Source organism: Pyrus communis, chromosome 15 (genome assembly GCF_041283825.1).
Source record: "Pyrus communis isolate YQ-2024b chromosome 15, ASM4128382v1, whole genome shotgun sequence".
NCBI classification, from domain to species: Eukaryota; Viridiplantae; Streptophyta; class Magnoliopsida; order Rosales; family Rosaceae; genus Pyrus; species Pyrus communis.
The window spans coordinates 32,881,595-32,901,450 of record NC_142579.1 but is presented as its reverse complement, the minus strand read 5'-3'; the positions used below and the strand labels follow the sequence as shown (position 1 = coordinate 32,901,450).

At 38.4% G+C, this 19,856-nt stretch overlaps 3 protein-coding genes across 7 annotated transcripts; all 3 read left to right on the top strand.

Moving 5' to 3' along the window:
* Positions 1 to 3,268: 3,268 nt before the first annotated feature.
* Positions 3,269 to 6,932, top strand: LOC137744187 (uncharacterized). Its single transcript, XM_068484053.2, has 9 exons — positions 3,269 to 3,656; positions 3,758 to 3,945; positions 4,636 to 4,817; positions 4,952 to 5,236; positions 5,314 to 5,372; positions 5,458 to 5,494; positions 5,617 to 5,688; positions 5,885 to 6,209; positions 6,297 to 6,932. Exons 1-9 carry the CDS (start codon positions 3,563 to 3,565, stop codon positions 6,672 to 6,674), a joined length of 1,620 nt encoding a protein of 539 aa, XP_068340154.1. The 5' UTR covers positions 3,269 to 3,562; the 3' UTR covers positions 6,675 to 6,932.
* Positions 6,933 to 10,946: 4,014 nt separating this feature from the next.
* LOC137728780 (putative methyltransferase At2g41040, chloroplastic) lies at positions 10,947 to 12,769 on the top strand. 2 transcript variants are annotated; one of them, XM_088686551.1, is made up of 6 exons: positions 10,947 to 11,131; positions 11,207 to 11,447; positions 11,537 to 11,757; positions 11,851 to 11,962; positions 12,206 to 12,310; positions 12,402 to 12,769. In XM_088686551.1, exons 1-6 carry the CDS (start codon positions 10,971 to 10,973, stop codon positions 12,534 to 12,536), a joined length of 975 nt encoding a protein of 324 aa, XP_088542677.1. In that variant the 5' UTR covers positions 10,947 to 10,970; the 3' UTR covers positions 12,537 to 12,769. The 2 variants fall into 2 exon arrangements, with proteins under 2 accessions (XP_088542677.1, XP_068323648.1); XM_068467547.2 differs by having other exon boundaries at positions 12,399 to 12,769.
* Positions 12,770 to 13,494: 725 nt separating this feature from the next.
* LOC137716566 (putative methyltransferase At2g41040, chloroplastic) lies at positions 13,495 to 16,636 on the top strand. Of its 4 annotated transcripts, none has more exons than XM_088685252.1 (7): positions 13,495 to 13,691; positions 13,772 to 13,881; positions 13,975 to 14,197; positions 14,316 to 14,509; positions 14,607 to 14,718; positions 15,899 to 16,003; positions 16,292 to 16,636. In XM_088685252.1, exons 1-7 carry the CDS (start codon positions 13,530 to 13,532, stop codon positions 16,433 to 16,435), a joined length of 1,050 nt encoding a protein of 349 aa, XP_088541378.1. In that variant the 5' UTR covers positions 13,495 to 13,529; the 3' UTR covers positions 16,436 to 16,636. The 4 variants fall into 4 exon arrangements, with proteins under 4 accessions (XP_088541378.1, XP_068312124.1, XP_088541377.1 ...); XM_068456023.1 differs by having other exon boundaries at positions 13,769 to 13,881; positions 16,307 to 16,636; XM_088685251.1 differs by having other exon boundaries at positions 13,769 to 13,881.
* The last annotated feature ends 3,220 nt before the right edge of the window (positions 16,637 to 19,856 follow it).

Sequence of the window (19,856 nt, the reverse complement as noted above, 5' to 3'; positions counted from 1 at the left end):
AAAATGGGACACCTAGCATCCTAATTGCTTGAATACATATATAAAGGGAGAGCATTTTTGCTTACCACCATTTAGTGTGGTGTATGTTTACCATCTTATTTATCACCATTAGATGAGTTTGAATTTCGAGATTCGTGTAATGGATAAGCACAAATCTCAAAATTCAAACTCATCTAATGGTGATAAATAGGATGGTGAGCATACACTCACCCCACTAAATGATGGTAAGCAAAAATGCACCCTATATAAAGGAGGGTACAACTATAAAAAAAAAATGAGGGTACAGGCGTACAACTAACACAATGGTGCTCCACCTCCCTCCCTCCCTTCTATTGTAAGATTCCACGCCGCCCAGGGAGTGTTCTTTATATGTATATTCTCATCCCTACCAACACGAGGCCTTTTGGGAGTTCACTGGCTTCGGGTTCCATGGGAACTCTGAAGTTAAGCTAGTAGCGCGTGAGAGCAATCTTATGATGGGTGACCCACTGGAAAGTTCTCGTGTGAGTTCCCAAAAACAAAACTGTGAGTGCGTGGTTGGGGTCCAAAGCGGACAATATCGTGCTACGGTGGAGTTGAGCCCGAGATGTGATGGGGGCCCGGGCCGGGATGTGACAATACTAACATGAGGCATTTTGGGAGCTCACTGGCTTCGAGTTCCATGGGAACTCCGAAATTGAGCAAGTAGCGTGTGAGAGCAATCCTATGATGGGTGACCCACTGAGAAGTTCTCGTGTGAGTTCCCAGAAACAAAACTGTGAGGACGTGGTCGGGGGCCAAAGCGGATAATATCATGCTACAGTGGTGGAGCGGCCCGGGATGTGGTGGACCTCGGGTCGGGATGTGACAATTTGAATGGGTAGTTCTCATGTAAGTTCCCAGAAACAAAACCGTGAGGGCGTGGTCAGGGCCCAAAACGGACAATATCGTGCTATGGTAAAGTCGAGCCTGGGATGTGGTGGGGGCTCGGGGTAGGATATAACAATTTGGTATCAGAGCCAATCCCTGGGCGGATGTGTACTGACAAGGACGTCGGGCCCCTAAGAGAGATGGATTGTAAGATCCCACATCGCCCAGGGAAGTGATCCTTATATGTATATTCACATCCCTACCTAACATGATGACTTTTGGGAGCTCACTGGCTTCGGGTTCCATGGGAACTTCGAAGTTAAGAAAGTAGCGCACGAGAGCACTCCCATGATGGGTGACCCATTGGAAAGTTCTTGTGTGAGTTCCCAGAAACAAAACTGTGAGGGTGTGGTCAGGGCCCAAAGCTGACAATATCATGCTACGGTAGAGTCGAGCCTAGGATGTGGTAGGGGGCGGGGCTGGGATGTAACATCTATGCATCTTGGTTTCCCACCCTCCATTTTTTAATGTAATTATTTTAAATTGTTGATTAAATCCTTTCTTTTTTTTGTCAAATACTTTGTTTTCAAAGATTAAATCATTTCTAAACATATATTTGGCACCTTTATTCTTCTTTAAATGCACTATAAATTCATATCATCTTTGAAAAATTTTCCTAAAGTACTACAGATTTGTATCATTTGAACTTGTATCTGATTCCATCAAATTCATCGAAGTACTAATGATATAATTTGTGTATTCTTCTACTTCTATTTTTGCATTTTATCATTCTTTTATTATCCATACAGGTATATTTTTTTAGGTGTAAATAGACACTTATTTACAAGATATATAATAAATTTACATAAATCCACCTAGGTCGCCTAGGCGCCCGACTAGCGCCTAGCGAGTTTTAAAACCTTGCTTATAAGTGAGAGATTTTAGATTTGATTGTCGCTAAATGAAAATTTGAATCACATTATTGTTAGTTTATTGTGAGGCTAAATCCACATCTCCTTTTCAATGTAAATAATATTGTATTTAAAAAAAAAATTATATATATATATATATATATATATATATAAAATAGAACTTCTAGAACTTCAATAAGGCAAACACACCTGTCATGCTCCATTTCATGACCTTTTTGTCCATTTTCTTCTTCACTAATCATTCTATCACGACTGTTGTTTTATCAAACAAATGGGTCACCAACTTCAGCAGTAATTGACTAGATATTTTCTGCTACAATCAATCATACAGTTACGAAAAACACATATTATAAATTTATAATTGGGAATATTAAGAAAATGAAAAAAAAAAAAAAACAATATGTTCTAAAAGAAAAGCAGATCCTTATTACCTTATTGGTTTTTACATAAAGTTTAGGGGTATCTTTTCTTTTTTTTTTTAAAAAAAAAAGGAGTCGCCAGTTGTGACTCACAACTTGTGAGCCTTGTGACTTGTAAATCAAGATTTGCAGATAATATTGTTTAATTGTCGAATTTCACATTTAAAACCTTGGAAAAATTAATTTTATTATACTTTTTCTTGGTACTTTACAACCATTTAAACAGTTCAAATACATTATATTTGCAACGTTTTTTTGCCAATAAGGAAAGCAAACTAAAATAATTCTAGAAAATATTCTTAGCATATTTTCAGCTATAGACTTGTATTATTCACTAAATCTCACTTTAGCCCCTATATGTTATATTGACTCGCTTTAATACTTGCCATCTTCCTCATTTTCACTTTTCGCTATTTTGCCGAATAAGTTAGAAAGAGCAATTACGTGTACTAACGTGGCATAGACAATTTAGTCTCTTCAACAATGTTAGTAAGACGCATGAATGCATGGATATGGGTTAAATTTAAAACTTGGTTTGATTTCTCCAAATTAAGAAAAAATAAGAAGAGGAGAGCAATAGAGGTAAAGTTATGGAACCCTAAAAATCTTTGCAAAAAGATTTGAAAACATTGAAATTGATTCGCGTGAAATTATACGTTATCTTCTTATATTTCAATCTTCTCTTGTTATATTTTCTCTTTATCTAGAGAAATTAAACCACGGTTTGAGTTTAACCCACCTCCCACTAACATGCCAACAACCAACATAATTGAAAAGACTAAATTGTTCAGCCACTTTAGTACAATTAACAGCACTTTTAACTTATTTGATGGAAGATGGTGAAGTAAGACATTGATGAAAAATACAAACGTTAAAATGAGACAATATAGAGTACAGGGTAAAACAGAACACGAAAAAAAAGTGCAGACAGTTAAATGAGAATATATAAAGTGTAGGTGTAAAATGAGATTTGGTTAAGAAATGTGTCATAGTTAAGTTGAAAATACGTCAATATTCTTTCTACACATGAAATAATTAAAATCTAAAAGAGAAAGAAAAATATAAAAAGGGCACTTTCGTCATGAAAAAAATACCGACAGAGAACATAGTGGGAGTTTGCTTTGCAAACCTTGAAAAATCGGAGGGACCCAAATGATCTCCCTCCCACTCTCTCTCTTTCTCTCTATCTCTCCCCGCCCGCCGCTGTGTCTTTCTTTCTTTCGCTTCAGTTAAGCAAACGGATATAACCAAGGACACAAATGGACGCGGCTTTGCTCTGCTTCTAATTTCCGAAACTTTTCTTTCTACCCTTCTGGACATTTTCTTCCTCTGCGTCCCAAAAACTCAAAAACCCAATTAAAAATGCCAGGTTTTAGATCAAACCCACCTAAAAGTTTGCTCATTTTTCTCACTTTTGGCCTCCTCGTTGCTTTCACTTCAGCAAGCTCTCACACAGGTACAATGGCGTTTTCAAAACAGGTTTTTTTTTTTTTCCTTTCTGTGAGAAAATGGGTCTTCGAATATTGAATTTTAGGGTTGTTTTTGTGATTTTTGCAGGTGGTGGGAGAGGGGATGATGATGTTAGTGGGTCGGTCGTATGGGAAACAAGGAGGTCGCTTGCAGACGGAACTGCCCAGAACTCGTCTTTGGTGTTGGCTGAGGACAGGACGCGCAGGAAGGACCCGCTTGATAGTTTTAAGAAGTACAACGGTGGGTGGAATATCACCAATAAGCATTACTGGGCTGTGAGTTCTCTCAACCCTTTAGATTAATTTTCATACTTTTGCCTTTTTTGTGATTTGGTTTTTTTCTTTCTTCTGAATTTATGAATTATGGTATAATCCTGTTGTTTTTGGGCTGTTTTGCTGCTGTGATGGATGGATAAGTTAAAACTAAATGTTCCGTAAGAACTTAATTGGATAAAAGACTTGGAGTTGCCAAGCAAATGCCATTTTTATATCTGCTGGGGTGTAAATTTCGTGAGCTGAAAGTCCTCGGCTGCACCCGAGTTCATATTCCCCGCGTTTAGAATTAAATGAAGAACAGAAACCCTTTTTGCACCCAACGATGAATTCTAGCATATTTTTCTTTGAACTAATACAATCAATTTTTTTTTTATTATTATTTTTTTTTACTTACATTGTGGTTTGGTTTAAAACCAATTTGGTATCAATTTGTCTTTCCGTAGATTTTGATGCATTCAAAGAAAGACCACTTCTTTCTACTTAAAAAAGTCAGGCCTTGAACTCTGTCAAGATGTTGTACACGAATAAATCATTTTGTTGTCTTTGGTGGTATCATGCCTTAATGCAGGCCTTGAACTCTTCCAAAAATGTTATCCGTGCATTAATTATCGTATCTTGTATTTTCATTGTTTCGCAGACCTGTTTTTATCTCAACAAATATTGTAACATTGGTTATTAATTTTTATGTAGTCTGTTAGTTTCACTGCGGCTCCCTTCTTTGTCGTTGCTGCTGTCTGGTTTGTGATTTTTGGGCTAAGCCTGTTCATTATCTGTCTCCGTTACTGCTGTTGTCCAAGAGAGCCTTATGGCTATTCTAGAAAATGCTATGCTCTGTCGCTCATCTTACTTATTTTGTTCACCCTTGCGGCAATGTGAGTCTCTCTCTCTCTCTCTCTCTCTCTCTCGCTCCACACTAACTTGCATTTGATACCAATGGACAAGTACAGCCTATATATATATTTTCTGTGACCTGACATCCTTAGATGTTTTTCCTGGTCCATTCTAGTGTTGGATGCATTGTTCTGTACACTGGTCAGGAAAAGTTCCACACAAGCACATCGAAGACGCTGGATTATGTTATGAGTCAGGCGGATACTACTGTTGAAAGCCTCAGAAATTTGTCAGGTTATCTTGGTGCAGCTAAGCGGATTGGGGTTGATTCTGTATTTCTCCCTTCAGATGTTCAGAGTAAAATTGACAATATTATAACAAAGATCGACTCTGCTTCCAGTACACTTGATGATAAAAGTGAAAAGAACTCAAAGCGTATACAACATGCCTTGGATAGCGTGTATGTAGATTCTAGAAGCTCTGGAACTTGTGCTCACGAATCTGTGTATAATGTTCGTCTCTTGTTATACTTTGCAGGAGACTGGCTCTCATTATTCTTGCTGCTTTTATGCTCTTTTTGGCCTTCCTCGGATTTTGTAAGTCTTCTTGTTTTACAATTAGAGTCAGGGATTATGAATATTTGACTACTATTCTTATTTCTTTTTCTTTTACTGCTTGCAGTATTTTCCGTTCTTGGGATGCAAGCCCTTGTATACTTGTAAGTGAAATATACGTTGAACTGTTTCCTTTTAATTTTTTAATAGAGATCTTCAAATTTTGGAAGCATTTGTGTCCTAGTCCTCAAACATATGTTCACATAAACTTATCTCTTTGATGCAGCTTGGTGATTGTTGGGTGGGTACTTGTTGCGGGCACATTCATATTATGCGGTGTCTTTCTCGTTCTCCATAAGTAAGTACTAATTGGCTATGATCACGTCATATTACTTTCTAACTCACACCTATGTTGGTTTTATGGGTTACATCTTCGTTATCTCATAAGAACAAATTCATGATATGAGTGTTATTCGGTCTGGCTTATGACTGCTCTGCTGTGTTGCTTTCTTGTCTGTTTTCAGTTCCTCTAACTTCTCGTCCTATGTATATAGTGTGGTTGCAGATTCATGTGTTTCCATGGATGAGTGGGTCCAGAATCCCACATCTCACACTGCATTAGATGATATCCTCCCATGTGTGGACAACGCTACTGCCCAAGAAACCGCGACACGCACCAAGGATGTAACCCGCCAACTTGTTACTGTGGTTAACCGCGTCATCAACAATGTCGCAAATGTTAATTACCCACCTAGCGCTGGACCATTATATTTTAATCAGTCTGGCCCACTATTACCTCTTCTTTGCAACCCTTTCAATTCCGATCTCTCTGATCGACCGTGTGCACCTGGTGAAGTGGAACTGGAAAATGCCACCCAGGTAAGATAAATGAAGCATCCAAGCTGACCTAGACCTATGTGTTAGTTCGGCAAAAAGTACTAAGATTCACATTTCTGTCTCAAGCAGGTATGGAAGCGTTATGTCTGCGAGGTTTCTGCCACTGGTATCTGTACGACAGTTGGGCGATTGACTCCGATCTTCTATAGCCAAATGGAAGCTGCTAGAAATGTGAGTTACGGTCTGTATCGATATGGTCCATTCTTGGTTGATCTGCAAAACTGCAAATTTGTTAGGGATGCATTCACCGACATACATCAGCATAATTGTCCTGGTCTGCGAAAACATAGTGGCTGGATCTACATTGGGTTAGTAATGGTATCTGCAGCTGTGATGTTGTCGTTGGTCTTCTGGGTGATCTATGCAAGGGAGCGAAGGCATCGAGTGTACACTAAAAAGTTTGCACCTGCTAGAACCACCGGGGAATTCGAAGACAAGGGTGCTTAAAACGTTTTTCCATATAAAAACGTGCACGTAGTTGGGTAAAAATATGTTTTCGTCCATTTACATCCGAGTGATTTTACCCTTGAGTTCTTTTGTACATAATGGCAGTTAATCTTTAGGTTTTATATGCATTACTCATTTGTGCTTCCACAGAAACTCCATGGGAGATAGTAATATTTTGGAGCTATCATTCTATTACATTTTAGATGTCCAATAAACAATGCCCTTTACAATCTAAATACAGCAAACCGCTTATACTAACCTCTGTGCATGCGCGTTTTTTTCAGTCATGCTCACACAACACTTGCCTTATTGACCATTGATTATGGTCAAATTATGAAAGGATTACTAATAGTTCAACACATAATTTCATCAATCTCTCTCTCTCTCTCTCCGTGTTGCGGTAAACTCAGCAAGTAGTGGGAGTAGTGATAGGTGAAGTAAAAAAGAGCAGTTAAAAAATCTTAGGATTGTTGAAGGGATCTTTTCATAGTAAATGGATAAGTCGTTCCAGTAAAACTGTAAAAAAGGCATCTTCATTGTTTTCTCCTTCCATTTTTCTGTTTTCTCTGAGTGGTAAAAGATGATAGGCTTCACATAAAAAAGTTGCTTCCTTTTCTCTCCCTTTTTCTCTTCGTTTCTGTCGGTTTCGGAAACTCCCACACTTAGCAAACAATAGGTGCTATATCAGAGCTGCTTTATTAGTTTCCTTTTTCGTTGTCGAAAATGCTTCCTTTTGTGTTATAATTTGATATTTTATGTGTTTGCCTTTCCGTTCGTGTTCATGTTGGCATTGACATTGTAGGGGAGGGTGGTGATCAGAGAGAGCACTTAGAGCATGGTGGGGTGGTGGTGGCTTGGGGCACAAGGAGGTCTCTTGCAGAAGAAAAAACTCCCTGAAACGCACCTCTGACGTTATTGGCTAGTGAGAGGACACGCGGAAAGACCCTCGTGAATGTGTCACATAATCTCGGTGCAGCTAAGCGGATTGGAGTTGAGGCTGTGTTTCTGCCGGCAGAAGTTCGGAAAAAAATTGACAATATCGAAACAAAAATTGACGCTTCTGTCGCCACACTTTCTGATGGGACAAAAAGAATTCGAAGACTATAAAAGATGGTTTGAATACCATGTAAATAGATATATAATCTACAAGCTCTTGAAATTAGTTGGAAAATTATTTGGATTTTATAACGTATGTATTTGCTGCTATAAAACAAGGAATTTGTGGCAGCTCTGATCATTAACCTTGAAATCTTTGCTCTTCGTTTGCTTGCTTGCCAAAAACGTCCTCAAACATTTCATTGTGTGCAGCTTGGTGATTGTTGGGTGGATTATTGTCACGTTCGCATCAATGTTGTGCGGTGCATTTGTTGCCCTCCGCAAGTAAGTACCTTTTGTCAGCTTTTGTAGGAAGCACTTCTAATTTAGAAAACTTTCAGCTTGTACTCCATGTGACTTTTTTCCTATGGTGCTTAATGCGGCTGGAAGATGCATGTGTTGCCATGGATGAATGGGTTCAGAACCCTAAACCTCATACTGCATTAGACGATATACTTCCATGTGGAGACAATTAATGCTGCTGCCCAGGAGGCCGCGTTACGTACCAAGGATGCAACCTTCCAGCTTGTTACTTTGTGTCTTTTTCAAGTCTGATAATAAGTGCTTTTATCGCAAACACTTCTAATAGAATCATGTTAAATTTTAAGTCCAAGTGCTTCTTGATGCTTCTTATAGAAAGTACTTTCATTTCTAACTCGTGAGAATGTTCCAGAGTTGTTAAAGGTCGAACTTGGCATTGCTTTCAGCACAAGGCTTTTGGAAGTACTTCCAAATGATTTTAGCAAAAGCACTTATGAGTAAAAGTTTGCTAGAAAAAAACATTCCCCAAACGGGCCTAAGACCAGCAATTTTGTTCCAAGCAGGTATGAAGAAATATGTTTGTGAGGTTTCAAAGGCTGGTACTTGTACAAAATCCGGTAGCTGGTTGACTCCCACATTGTATGGACAAATGGAAGCTGCAGCAAATGTGAGCTACAGTCTCTACTGCTACGATAAATTCTCGACGAATCTACAAACCTGCAGGTTTGTTATGGTTGCATTCAGAGATATAAGCAGTGGGGAGTGTCATGGTTTGGAAAAGCACAGCAGCTGGATTTGCAATTGGGTTGGCAATGGTGTCTGCAGCTCTTGAGGTCTTCTGGGTTATCTACGGGAGGGAACGAAAGCAATGTCTTTACATCAAAAACTGCTTTCTGAAGAGAGCCATAGGGAAACCCAAGACAAGGAGGGTGGTTATTTAAACATTTTCCTGTGTAATTAAGCATCTAATTAGTTTTCTAAATCTGTTTGTTCTTTTCGTTTTTTCAAGTAAATTTGAGTGATTTTATCTTTAAGTTCTGTTTTTGTGTTCTTTTTGACACAAACAATATTAGAAAGATAATTGAACTCAAAACTTCATGTATAGTAATTACTTGTTATTGCTCAAAACTCTCAATGAGCTAAATAATCTACATTAATGTCACTTTTAGAAGAAAAATGAGATACATAAACTTGTAATTTTAAGGTGATGGATCAAAAGCTAAAGAACTTCTTAAGTTCAAATATGCATTTCTAAAATGATTTTCGCATATTATCCTCTTGCAATTCTTATTTTTTATGTCTTCGATTTTTCGTTTAATTTATTTAGTCCAACAGGTAGTAATTAAAATTATTTTCAAATACAAAAGAAAATACCATGGTGCATGCGTCCTACCAGCCTCAGCATATGCTCTCTATCCTGTAACTATAAAAGTTTCCATATTAATTGCTGCGGCAGAATGCGGTGTCATAATTCATCCTCGAATGGCACAACTAGAGAGATAGAAGATTTGGTCCCAAGTCCGAGGGTTGATTGAGACATGTTTTCGGTAAAAAAAAAAATTTAATGTGCGAGAATACGACTTAATACATTAAGGGGGCGTTTGTTGCGCCGGACTATCTCGGACTGGATTAGCTTCAAGGACTAAGCTGGACTGGCTTAGACTAGACTAAACTGGACTAACTTAGTGAAGCGTTTGGTGCAGTATTGGACCAAGAAGCTGGATAATAACAAATTCTAATATTATTTTATTTAATATATAAATTATTAATATTTTATTATGATCTTATATTTTTCTCCATCTTTTCCTACCATTTCCGTCCCACTCTTTTCCTCTTCTCATCGTCCCACCCTCTCCCTCTTTTTTTCCTCTCAGACCTCTCAATTCATGTCTCTTTCTCATTCCTGGTCAAAATCCTTATTGATTCCAGTCTCTATTTCTCTGTCCTCCCTCCCTCTCTAGCTATGCATTGTTCGAACGGAACCTCACGGCTCCAATTTTCTCGACGAGTTGCAGGTTTCCCGATGTATTTTTTGGCCAACCCTCATTAAATTGGATGAAGTTAGCACCGTCAAAAAATTCATCACCATCCCTGGACCGAGATCTTAGCTTTGCATGCTCGAATTTGTCATGGATTTGAAGAAGCCCAAACAGGCCGAGACTTCTAGGCCATTTTCCGGCCACATTCGACCACATTTTGGCATCGATTCAAGTAAAATCGTAATCTTGTCACTCCCAGCTTCAATTTGGTATATTTTATACGAAAGTTTTTTGTGAAATGGATCTGAAAGAGAGTCGGGAAGTTAATGATTGATCCAGGTGACCGGCAATGACGAGGAGTTTGTCGGGAGTGGTCGTTGAGCATGACAAGGACGAGAAATAGAGGATAGTCTTAGCTAGTCCCATGGTTATTGGGGGGGGGTCTCACTAAGACCTCTTAGTGAAGGGTTTTGTCCATGCTAGTCCCCTTTAGTCTCATTAATGTTAGTCCCAGTATGGAACAAACACAATATTGGACTAATAGCTAGTCCAGTCCAGTCCAGTCCGAGTTAGTGAGGGCAAGCAAACGCCCCCAGTGTTACAAAATATAATTTTTTTTTTAAAAGAAGTGGTACAAAATATAATTGGTTAAACATTTATTTTAAGTATCTATAATATTTTTTTAAAAGAAGTGGTACAAAATATAATTGGTTAAACATTTATTTTAAGTATCTATTTAATTATTTTATGTCACTTAATGTATCGATCCATGTTCTCGGTAAACTGAAAGGTCTTTCTCAGTCATGGGGTTTGTGTAGAATGCAGATTTCCTAAAGTCCAGGATTCTGACATGTTTTGGTTATGGCCACACCGACGTAAACTTTATTTTGATGAAACACATTATATTTGGGGTTTAGAAGAAGAAAAACAAGAAGTCAGGAAGTACTAGTTTTTCGTGGCGATGGCTTCTTCGTCTCTTCACCAAGCAACGGAAACCGGAAATGCAAGCTCCCTACCTACTTTCCAACCCGAAATACAAAGCTCCGGCGATGGCATTGAGCTGTTAGCATGCCCTGTGTGCTACGAACCGCTCATCCGAAAAGGCCCCCCTGGTCTCAACCTGTAAGTAGTACTTCTCCATCTGACTTCATTAACATCGTAACTGTACCATTTTGTAATTTGCTTGTGTTTTTGTAGGCAAGCAATATTTAGGTCGGCTTTCAAGTGCAAGATATGCCACAAGTTGTATAACAGCAGTAGTAGGAGCAAAGAGAAAGACATTTACCTGGATCTTACTGTTAGCGGCGGATTGAGTGAGTACATTGCACCCAATCCAGCCGGGACTGACTTCTTCAGATATCGCCTCGTTTCCTTCTTGTACGAAAGAGGTTGGCGTCAGTATTTTGGCCAAAGCGGCTTCCCTGGACCTGATCAAGAGGTACGCAATGCGCGCTATACATAAGAGTACTCTCTACATGCACTGTGTTTGTAATACACTTGTTAATTATGTCCTCCGTACATACGCAGTTTAAAATGGCTATGGACTACTTTCAATGCGCTACTGATCAAGGTGAAGGTGGCGGTAGTGGTGGTGTAGTTGTGGATGTAAGCTGTGGGAGCGGTTTATTTTCCAGAAGATTTGCCAAATCCGGGGCCTTTGCTGGAGTTGTGGCGCTCGATTTTTCTGAGAGTATGCTTCGCCAGTGTTACAATTTTCTGAAGGCAGATCCTGCTTCTCTTTTTGCTACGTACGTATGCTCTTGCTCAACCTAAAATAAAAATCTCATGTATTTCAAATTTGTACTCTCAGACATGATTAATTGGAACAAATTTATATGTAGCAATCTTGGTCTAGTGAGGGCAGATGTTTCTAGGCTTCCATTTGCATCAGGTTCCGTTGATGCCGTCCACGCCGGCGCTGCATTGCATTGCTGGCCGTCTCCTTCCAACGCCGTAAGTGTGTTACTCGCCGGCGGCCAACTAGCTAGCTAGCATTTTATGTTTACTCGAAATTTTTTTTGTTACAATATTCAGAACTTTACATGAACTCTCATGGTCATGTAAATACGGAACTAGTCGATCTCCATCCTAAATTTATTACGGGAAAGTACTTGGCTCTTTACGTGTGATGAGTAATTCGTCCTGGCAGACAAATCGGAGTCCCTCATTCCTGATATTTAATTTGTTGTTTTTTAGGTTGCTGAAATCACTCGTATATTACGCAGTGGCGCCATCTTTGTGGGAACGACTTTTCTGCGTTCTAGTCCTTCTACTCCATGGATATTCAAGCCTTTTAGGGAGGTATACTAATTACCAACTGTAACTTATTCTCACTAATTCAATGATTAACGTATCTGATCAAGATGTTTAATATATATGTGATGAACAGAAGATGTCAAGTAGCTCCAAGAGCTATTTAACGGAGAGAGAGATTGAGGACTTGTGTAGATCATGCGGTCTCACCAACTACTCGAGCAAAGTTCAGCAATCCTTCATCATGTTTTCTGCTCGGAAACCGGCTGTGTAGCAAACAGCGTGCGGCCGTCATTATAGACCACGCAAGAAGCCTTGTAACTCAAATAATTAAAATAGAGATTACGATTAAGTTCGAATGCTACTATTGTTACAAAGAACCACTATTTCTTAGTTGATCCAATTCTTAAATTTGAAAGTATTGAATTATAAATTTTAAGACGGATCTACATAGATATTTTGGATTCTTTGTGTTTTTTGCAAAGAAATAATCTCTGTTTCCTCTCATATTCAACAAATTTGGGAGGTCTTATACACTCCTTTTAGGACTACATCTTCTCAATCCTCGATATCTTGTGTTTTTTGTAACGTAAGGGGTAGATCAGGTAGTTGAGAAACAAGAAAAACCAGATTTTTCAAGGTAAGATGTACCTGAATTAATAATGACAATCATCAACCATTATCTTCAAGTAATGGTAATTTCCTTAGGAATCTATTTCATACATTTGTATACAGCAGGCAAGAGATTACATTGAATTATTATGTGTAGTTAAAAATTTGGGAAGAAAAAACGAGTTTCTGGGACGAACTCGCAATTTTGGGTGGGGTGCAAAATGTAACGCGTGAGGGTAGTATTAAAAAATATGTAAAGTGTATTAAGATAAATTCTAATTTGAAAAGTAAATGTGTGATGATTAAGTACATAGGGTATAGTCAACCATGTATGAAGTGTGAATAAAACAATCCATTATTATTATTATTTTTTAAATGAGCTCACGTCTAACCCACACTTGTTTGAAACTGACTAGAGATTTTTCAATGTGATCAGCACACAAGGTAGTACATTATATATTATTATACAAATGGTGGGATATGTGCGTTAAAGAGTTAATAACTTAAAAAATAAAATTTTCGACGAATTACATAAAAACACATGATGTACCACTCATGTTCCCGTCACAATAAAAAATTTCTGGCTATTGCCTCCGTGTCACTTTCTCCGCCAAATTTTTTCTGCAGCAGCAGCAGCAGAGAATCAAAATCTCCAATGGCGACGACATCCTCCTCCTCCACTCTCCACCAAACATTTCTATCCATAAACTACCCTCCCCTACATCACAATTCTCAATTCCGCTCTCCTCATCTCTGCCGCCCCTCCCGCCATTCCTCCCACCCCATTCGCGCCACCTCCACCGTCACTCTCCAACCGGTACCGCCTCATTATCCCCCCTCTCCCCAATTTACGCTTCCACTTTCCCTTTAAATTTTAAAGTTCTGATTTTGCAGGAGCGGCGGTCGACCGCCGAGGAAAGTCAAAGCTCCGGCGTTGACCTCGAGCTGCTAGCCTGCCCAATATGCTACGAGCCGCTCATCCGGAAAGGCCCGTCGGGTCTCAACCTGTGAGTAAAAATACGACACAAAGCCTCAGTCTTTTGCTTGAAATTGGTATCGCAAATGTTTCAATTTTGTTTTGTGGTTTGCAAATTGTGCAGGCGAGCAATTTACAGGTCGGGGTTCAAGTGCAGGAAATGCGACAAGTCGTATTCGAGCAAAGACATTTACTTGGACCTTACTGTTACTGCTGGGTTGAAGGAGTACGTTGAGGTAAAACCGGCCGGGACCGAGTTGTTCCGGAGCCCTCTTGTTTCCTTCTTGTATGAAAGGGGTTGGCGCCAGAATTTTAACCGCAGGGGATTTCCGGGTCCCGATGAAGAGGTAAATCAGTAAATGTGGTTTCTTTTTCTGCTCGGTTTTTGGTGAATCGGGTTTGTTTTCTTGCTTAATTTTGAGTTTTGGATTGCTTAGCAAGCTTAGATTTTTATGTGGTTTGCAGTTTAAGATGGCTCAGGACTACTTTAAATCCGCGGAAGCCGGTGTTTTGGTGGATGTGAGCTGTGGGAGCGGCTTGTTTTCGAGGAAGTTTGCGAAATCCGGGACATATTCTGGAGTTGTTGCACTTGATTTTTCGGAGAACATGCTTCGGCAGAGTTATGAATTTTTTAAGAGAGATCCTACACTTTTAGATACGTAAGTTTGTGTTTTCTCTTCTGAGGGATCAATGTTTATGTGGTTTTTATACGTAAAATGAGATGTTTATCCTCACGGTTCACTGGAATAAGTGCAGTAATCTTGCTCTTGTGAGGGCGGATGTTGCTAGGCTTCCGTTCTCTTCGGGTTCAGTTGATGCAGTCCACGCCGGTGCAGCGTTGCATTGTTGGCCTTCTCCTTCCAATGCTGTGAGTTCTGTTTCCTGTGTTTTTCTTCTCCTTCAAGTTACTAAGCGCTTAGGGATCTCTCTTCCATTAATTTTTATTTTCCTTGCTGTTTCGGATTCCACAAAACAATTTTGTTTTGTGCGTCAAAATAAATGTGTTGGCTACGTACCTTTTATGGTATTGGAGATTCTAGTATGTGAAGTCAGGGGATGAACTGCATATTGTCTTACGCTAGTCGCCTGCTATTTTGGTAACTTGTGAGAAAGTGCCTTGTTACACCTGCTGGCTGGAACTAAAACCATATGGGGAATTGATCTTTGAACCATTTGAATCAGGATTGATTGGTAATTAGGAATATGAGATGAAATGTGAAATAGCGAGTAAAACTTAGAGGTGAGTAAACACCATGGCTCCTTACAAGTGACCAAAAGAAGTAGGCACCTTATGGTGCCATGTTGTGTGAGAAATAGATGGATGATATCTTTTGAGAATTTCAGGAAGTTATAAAATAGAAAATTGCTCTACTTATGACCCTGAAAAGGTTCTTCTGTTCTTTCTGAAATCACTCACATCAGACCCAAGGGTGTTGTCTTAGTGGCTCTTCAACTTGGGTTTGGACACAAATTTTGATTCTAATGCAAAGCCCTTAGTATTGTGTGGAGTGTTTTGGATGGCGGACTGCACTTGCTAGGAGATTAGCTGAGCGTTCGAACAGGCTAGCAGCAGTACATACCTTGTCAGCAAGGAAGAAGGAGAGCAGGTAGTGGTTAACGAACCAATCTTAGTGATACTGTATGTGGGTTGATTGGAATCAGAAATCTAACCTTTAGGTAGAACATTTCACCTTTTGTGGAATTACAAGCTTTCTGTTAATGCACTGTTATAGTATATGGTGCCATTGCAGAGTTAGTTCATATGGAACACACTGCAGTTTTCGATAGAAGAAAGATAGTACTCCACAAAGTCTGGTGCGCTCGTCTTTGGCTCCTATGGTGGATACATATTTTCGGTGTAATTAATGAAATTAGCTCTTGGGTGGTTTGCTTGTAGCACCTGATCTCTGGTGGACCCCTATTTGTTGCATCTGGAAGTCATAAGCTGTTGAATCTCATAAAATTTTCATTGTTTTACTCCATGCAGACGTGTTTGGATGCAACAAAGCATTTATTAATTTCCAACTCATATCTCATTTAATTTTCAGATTGCTGAAATAACTCGCATATTACGAAGTGGTGGTGTCTTTGTCGGAACCACTTTTCTGCGGTATACTCCATCTACTTCCTGGATACCCCGGCAACTCAGAGAGGTAATACTTAAATCAATGATTACCAAATGTGATCAATGCTACATTTGGTTCAGAACTGTCAATTTTCGATCTGTATATGCTAGTCATAGAATGTGTGTTCAAATTCAAAACAATTGCGTAATATCCACATTTCTTTTCTAGTTCCGTATAAATCTGTCGTGAATGAAGTAAACCTAATCGCTTCTGCAATCCAAATAGTTGAATTTTCATCAGAGACGACTCATTAGAAGTAGCCAGCTAGGATCTGCTTAAGGGTGGTTATAAACTTAAACAAGTGTTGATATGAAGGTGTTAATGTGGCAGAGGGCTCGTCAGAGCTATAACTATTTAACGGAGGAGGAGATTGCAGACTTGTGTACATCATGCGGTCTCACCAACTACACGAGCAACGTTCAACAATCTTTCATCATGTTTTCTGCTCAGAAACCTTAAGAGTTGAGACTACGTTTGAGCCATTCGAATATCATTTCTCCGTACATGTATTTACCATATTTCTTGGTGATTTGTTGTATAGTGTATTTATATGTAAGTACATATAAACTTTTGAAAAGAAGAATACAAAAACCTGAAAAGGTGGATAATCTGGGGAAGATGTAAAGTATTCATTGTTAATGATAAGTATTTATTATTTAATTAACTGTATAAAGAATGATAGCAGTGCTTAACATTATCAATAACTCTATTAATTAGTGGTTTCTGATTAGTTATGACAGATTAACGGCCATTTTAATCTTAATTAGGCTGTGTTGATTATGGCATAAAGGTGGCTCAGAGAGTTAATAAACAACTCCCTCATAAGCAGACTGTACCAGTGTATGGTTTTACTTGTACAGTTGCTATTACCTAGGCTACCACTATATCACTGTATCACATAACAAGAATAATAAAATATGCATGAAGAAGAAGAAGATAAACATTACTCCATTTGATAACTAGAAGACTTGAACCCAATTTACTTGAGCATTTGTGTTTATGACAAGATTCGAGCCATAAATTTGAATTTTTCTAAAATCGATGAAAATGTTACTTTTTACTTTTATAGAACTAGAATATGAAAATCTTCGATTAAGCTGCTGACAACGTGTCTTGTCCAACCAACCATACAATCGAATAAAATCCCTTTCGTTTTAGTTTCATCTGGCTCCACACTGATCATGTCCCTATGCGAGAGTTGCTCTATGCAAAAGCCCTACTCAAAATTGCTCCTCGAATAAAACTAGTACTGTAGTACATCATGGTGTATTGTAGCCTTGGACTCACATGATCTTGACTCTTGAGGGTTTATTGTTTGGGAAAAAGGCTCCCCATGTGAGATGTATACCTTAAAAATAAGGGCATGAATATACAATAGGGTATGGTGAAGTGGCCGGGCTAATAAATAAAGAAAACCCTTTTCAAACAAAGCAAATGGAACTAACTCAGACCACACACAGGGCAGAGAGAGGCAGGAAGATCCCCTCGTGCGGCTCATCCGCTGACCCTGCAACTCTATTTGTTCTTCTAAGTAGCCTGTTCACTTTGGATCTTTGACCCTTGACCACTATCAACTGAGATCGATATTTTTCGGTGCATTCCTTATACAATCACTTCGGGTTACTGTTTTTACTTAAATTATAATATCTATATATTTTTTTGGTTTTTTTGTTAATATAATTTAAAAATGAGACATATCAACTTATTCGACTATCCATATTATAACACGTGACATAATACATCAAGAGACAATTATTTTGGAAACATTTCTCGTTCAGGTTTTGAATGATAAAAGGAGGAATAATTGGTTGGTCAGTCTGAGTGAACAGTCCCAAGACACACTTAAGCTTTTGGACACTGCAAGTTTAAATTTGTTTAGGGTTTATATTTTGAAAGCCAGGCGTTTCCTTTGGATCCCTTGCAACTGACCTTCTTTGCTTACTATAATACCTTTCTGCTTTTCATGGCACGTGGGGTTGGCCATGGCCATCCTCTTCTGTCTTCTCTATTTCTTTGATTCTGTTTGTTCTGTGACTGTGATGAGCTTGCTTTCTTCTTTTTGTTTTGGCAGTAACTGCTAGTCGTGTCGTTTCATCACGCATGCACGTGCATGGTAATACTCATTCATGGTAGACAGTTGGGGTAAGGCTGTAAGCTGCATGAATGATTTTGTTTTCGGTTAAGAAAACATTATATGAACTTCGTACTTGACTGGGCGGCTATTTTCATCGGAATTTATTTTTAGGGTTCATTTGAGAATCACTTCGTTTTTATGTTTAGTTTTTAATTTTTGTGTTTGATATATGAAAAAAAGTGTACAAGAGAAAAGCAATTAAGAAGAGTGATGAGAGCTAAACCCTAACACCTAAGACATATTTAAAAGAAATTCTCATTTTTTTTGTTAAACTAGCAAGTAATCATTGTCAAAAAACCTATTTCATCTCCAACAACACTATTTAGCAAACTTTAAATATTTTATTATTAACAATTCAAACTCAACCCACTCATTTCTTAATATATTCTTCTCTCTCTTCCTTTTCTTCTTGCTCAAGGAATATTTTAATATTTAGCTAATGAACAATTGTTCTATAAATTTAAAGAGTGATTGTCCATTTTGGTATGGGAGAAATTTTTTTATAGTCTATTGGATATGTGTTTTTTAAGATTTGGCTCTTTAAAATAGAGTTTTGGTTGTTTTACAGCATCTCCTGGAGATGCCCTGTATAGTTTTTGTTTTCATACAAATTTTTTCTACGTCTCACATCTATATCAATTTCCGTACCTTGACTCTCATATTCCGTATTTCTTTCATGTATTTTCCTTGTATTCTTTAACACAAAAATAAAAACTAGAAACTAAGATAAAATAGTTATTAAACAAACCTGTATATTATTCTTTGAGATTAATCTTTAGAAAGTTTTCTCATCACATTCGTAGTGAATGGGAGCAGTAGATTAACACTTCATTTTACCATTCTGGAAGCTTCAAGCCTCCAACTTACCTTCAAATCCTTGCTTAAGAAAAGGGGAAAAGGAGAAAAGAGAAGGGCAAACTGAACTGCCACAAAAGAATTATTTTCTTGTTTTAGAAAGGTAAAAGAATAAATAACATGCATTTGAGCCTAGGTGAAAATACGGTAGGGCTTTGGACTAGACTCCAAAGTTATAATATTGGAAAATCTTTTGACAATATGTTTATAGGTTTGGTTATGCCAAATCCTCTTATGCTGCATACACACACACACACATGTCCAGCAGCTCCAGCGTCCAGCTCCAAGAGCAAAACTCTTCAGAGAAGATTACTGACAGACAGATAAGAACTTTGCTCGAGATAATTGTCTACGTATACATGAGTGATTGTCAACTGTTAATTTATATGATAAAAAACTATAACATGGAATACTCTGATTAACAATATTACGACGTGGAATTTCGAAACTGAAAGGTAGGCATGAATGGTATAAAGGGAATAATGATACAAGATTTGTACCAAACCCAAGATGACTCTTGGTTGGAGCTGAGAGGCACATGAAGCAAGGTCTTCCTCAAAAAGAGTACACTGGGGAGCCTCTAATTAATTAGGTCATTAGTTTTCCTGACTAGTGCACACTGAGTTGTGCTTGTCTGTCAGTTTGCAAAAAAAGAGCACATTGAAGCAATCTGCAGGACTTGTGATTAGTGGAGTTGTTGATTGATTGTTGACATGTTTCATTCCCTAAAAACCGGGTTTTTTTCTCGTACATGTCGTCTTTGGGACTCTGTTACTAGCATATTAGGCATGCTGCCATACAATTGTATTGACCAGATGCAAAGGATATGCCACTAAAAGACAGTGTTCTTAACCAACACTAAAATTTAATTTTGGAGATGCTATTGACTTT

Bases quoted from the DNA above. Each gene is read 5' to 3' on its own strand.
- LOC137744187 (XM_068484053.2), top strand. From the start codon at position 3,563: ATGCCAGGTTTTAGATCAAACCCACCTAAAAGTTTGCTCATTTTTCTC. The intron at 3,657-3,757 runs GTACAATGGCGT...TGATTTTTGCAG, and splicing joins TTCAGCAAGCTCTCACACAG to GTGGTGGGAGAGGGGATGAT. The intron at 5,689-5,884 runs GTAAGTACTAAT...CTATGTATATAG, and splicing joins GTCTTTCTCGTTCTCCATAA to TGTGGTTGCAGATTCATGTG.
- LOC137728780 (XM_068467547.2), top strand. From the start codon at position 10,971: ATGGCTTCTTCGTCTCTTCACCAAGCAACGGAAACCGGAAATGCAAGC. The intron at 11,758-11,850 runs GTACGTATGCTC...ATTTATATGTAG, and splicing joins CCTGCTTCTCTTTTTGCTAC to CAATCTTGGTCTAGTGAGGG. The intron at 11,963-12,205 runs GTAAGTGTGTTA...GTTGTTTTTTAG, and splicing joins GGCCGTCTCCTTCCAACGCC to GTTGCTGAAATCACTCGTAT.
- LOC137716566 (XM_088685251.1), top strand. From the start codon at position 13,530: ATGGCGACGACATCCTCCTCCTCCACTCTCCACCAAACATTTCTATCC. The intron at 13,692-13,768 runs GTACCGCCTCAT...CTGATTTTGCAG, and splicing joins CCACCGTCACTCTCCAACCG to GAGCGGCGGTCGACCGCCGA. The intron at 14,510-14,606 runs GTAAGTTTGTGT...GAATAAGTGCAG, and splicing joins GATCCTACACTTTTAGATAC to TAATCTTGCTCTTGTGAGGG.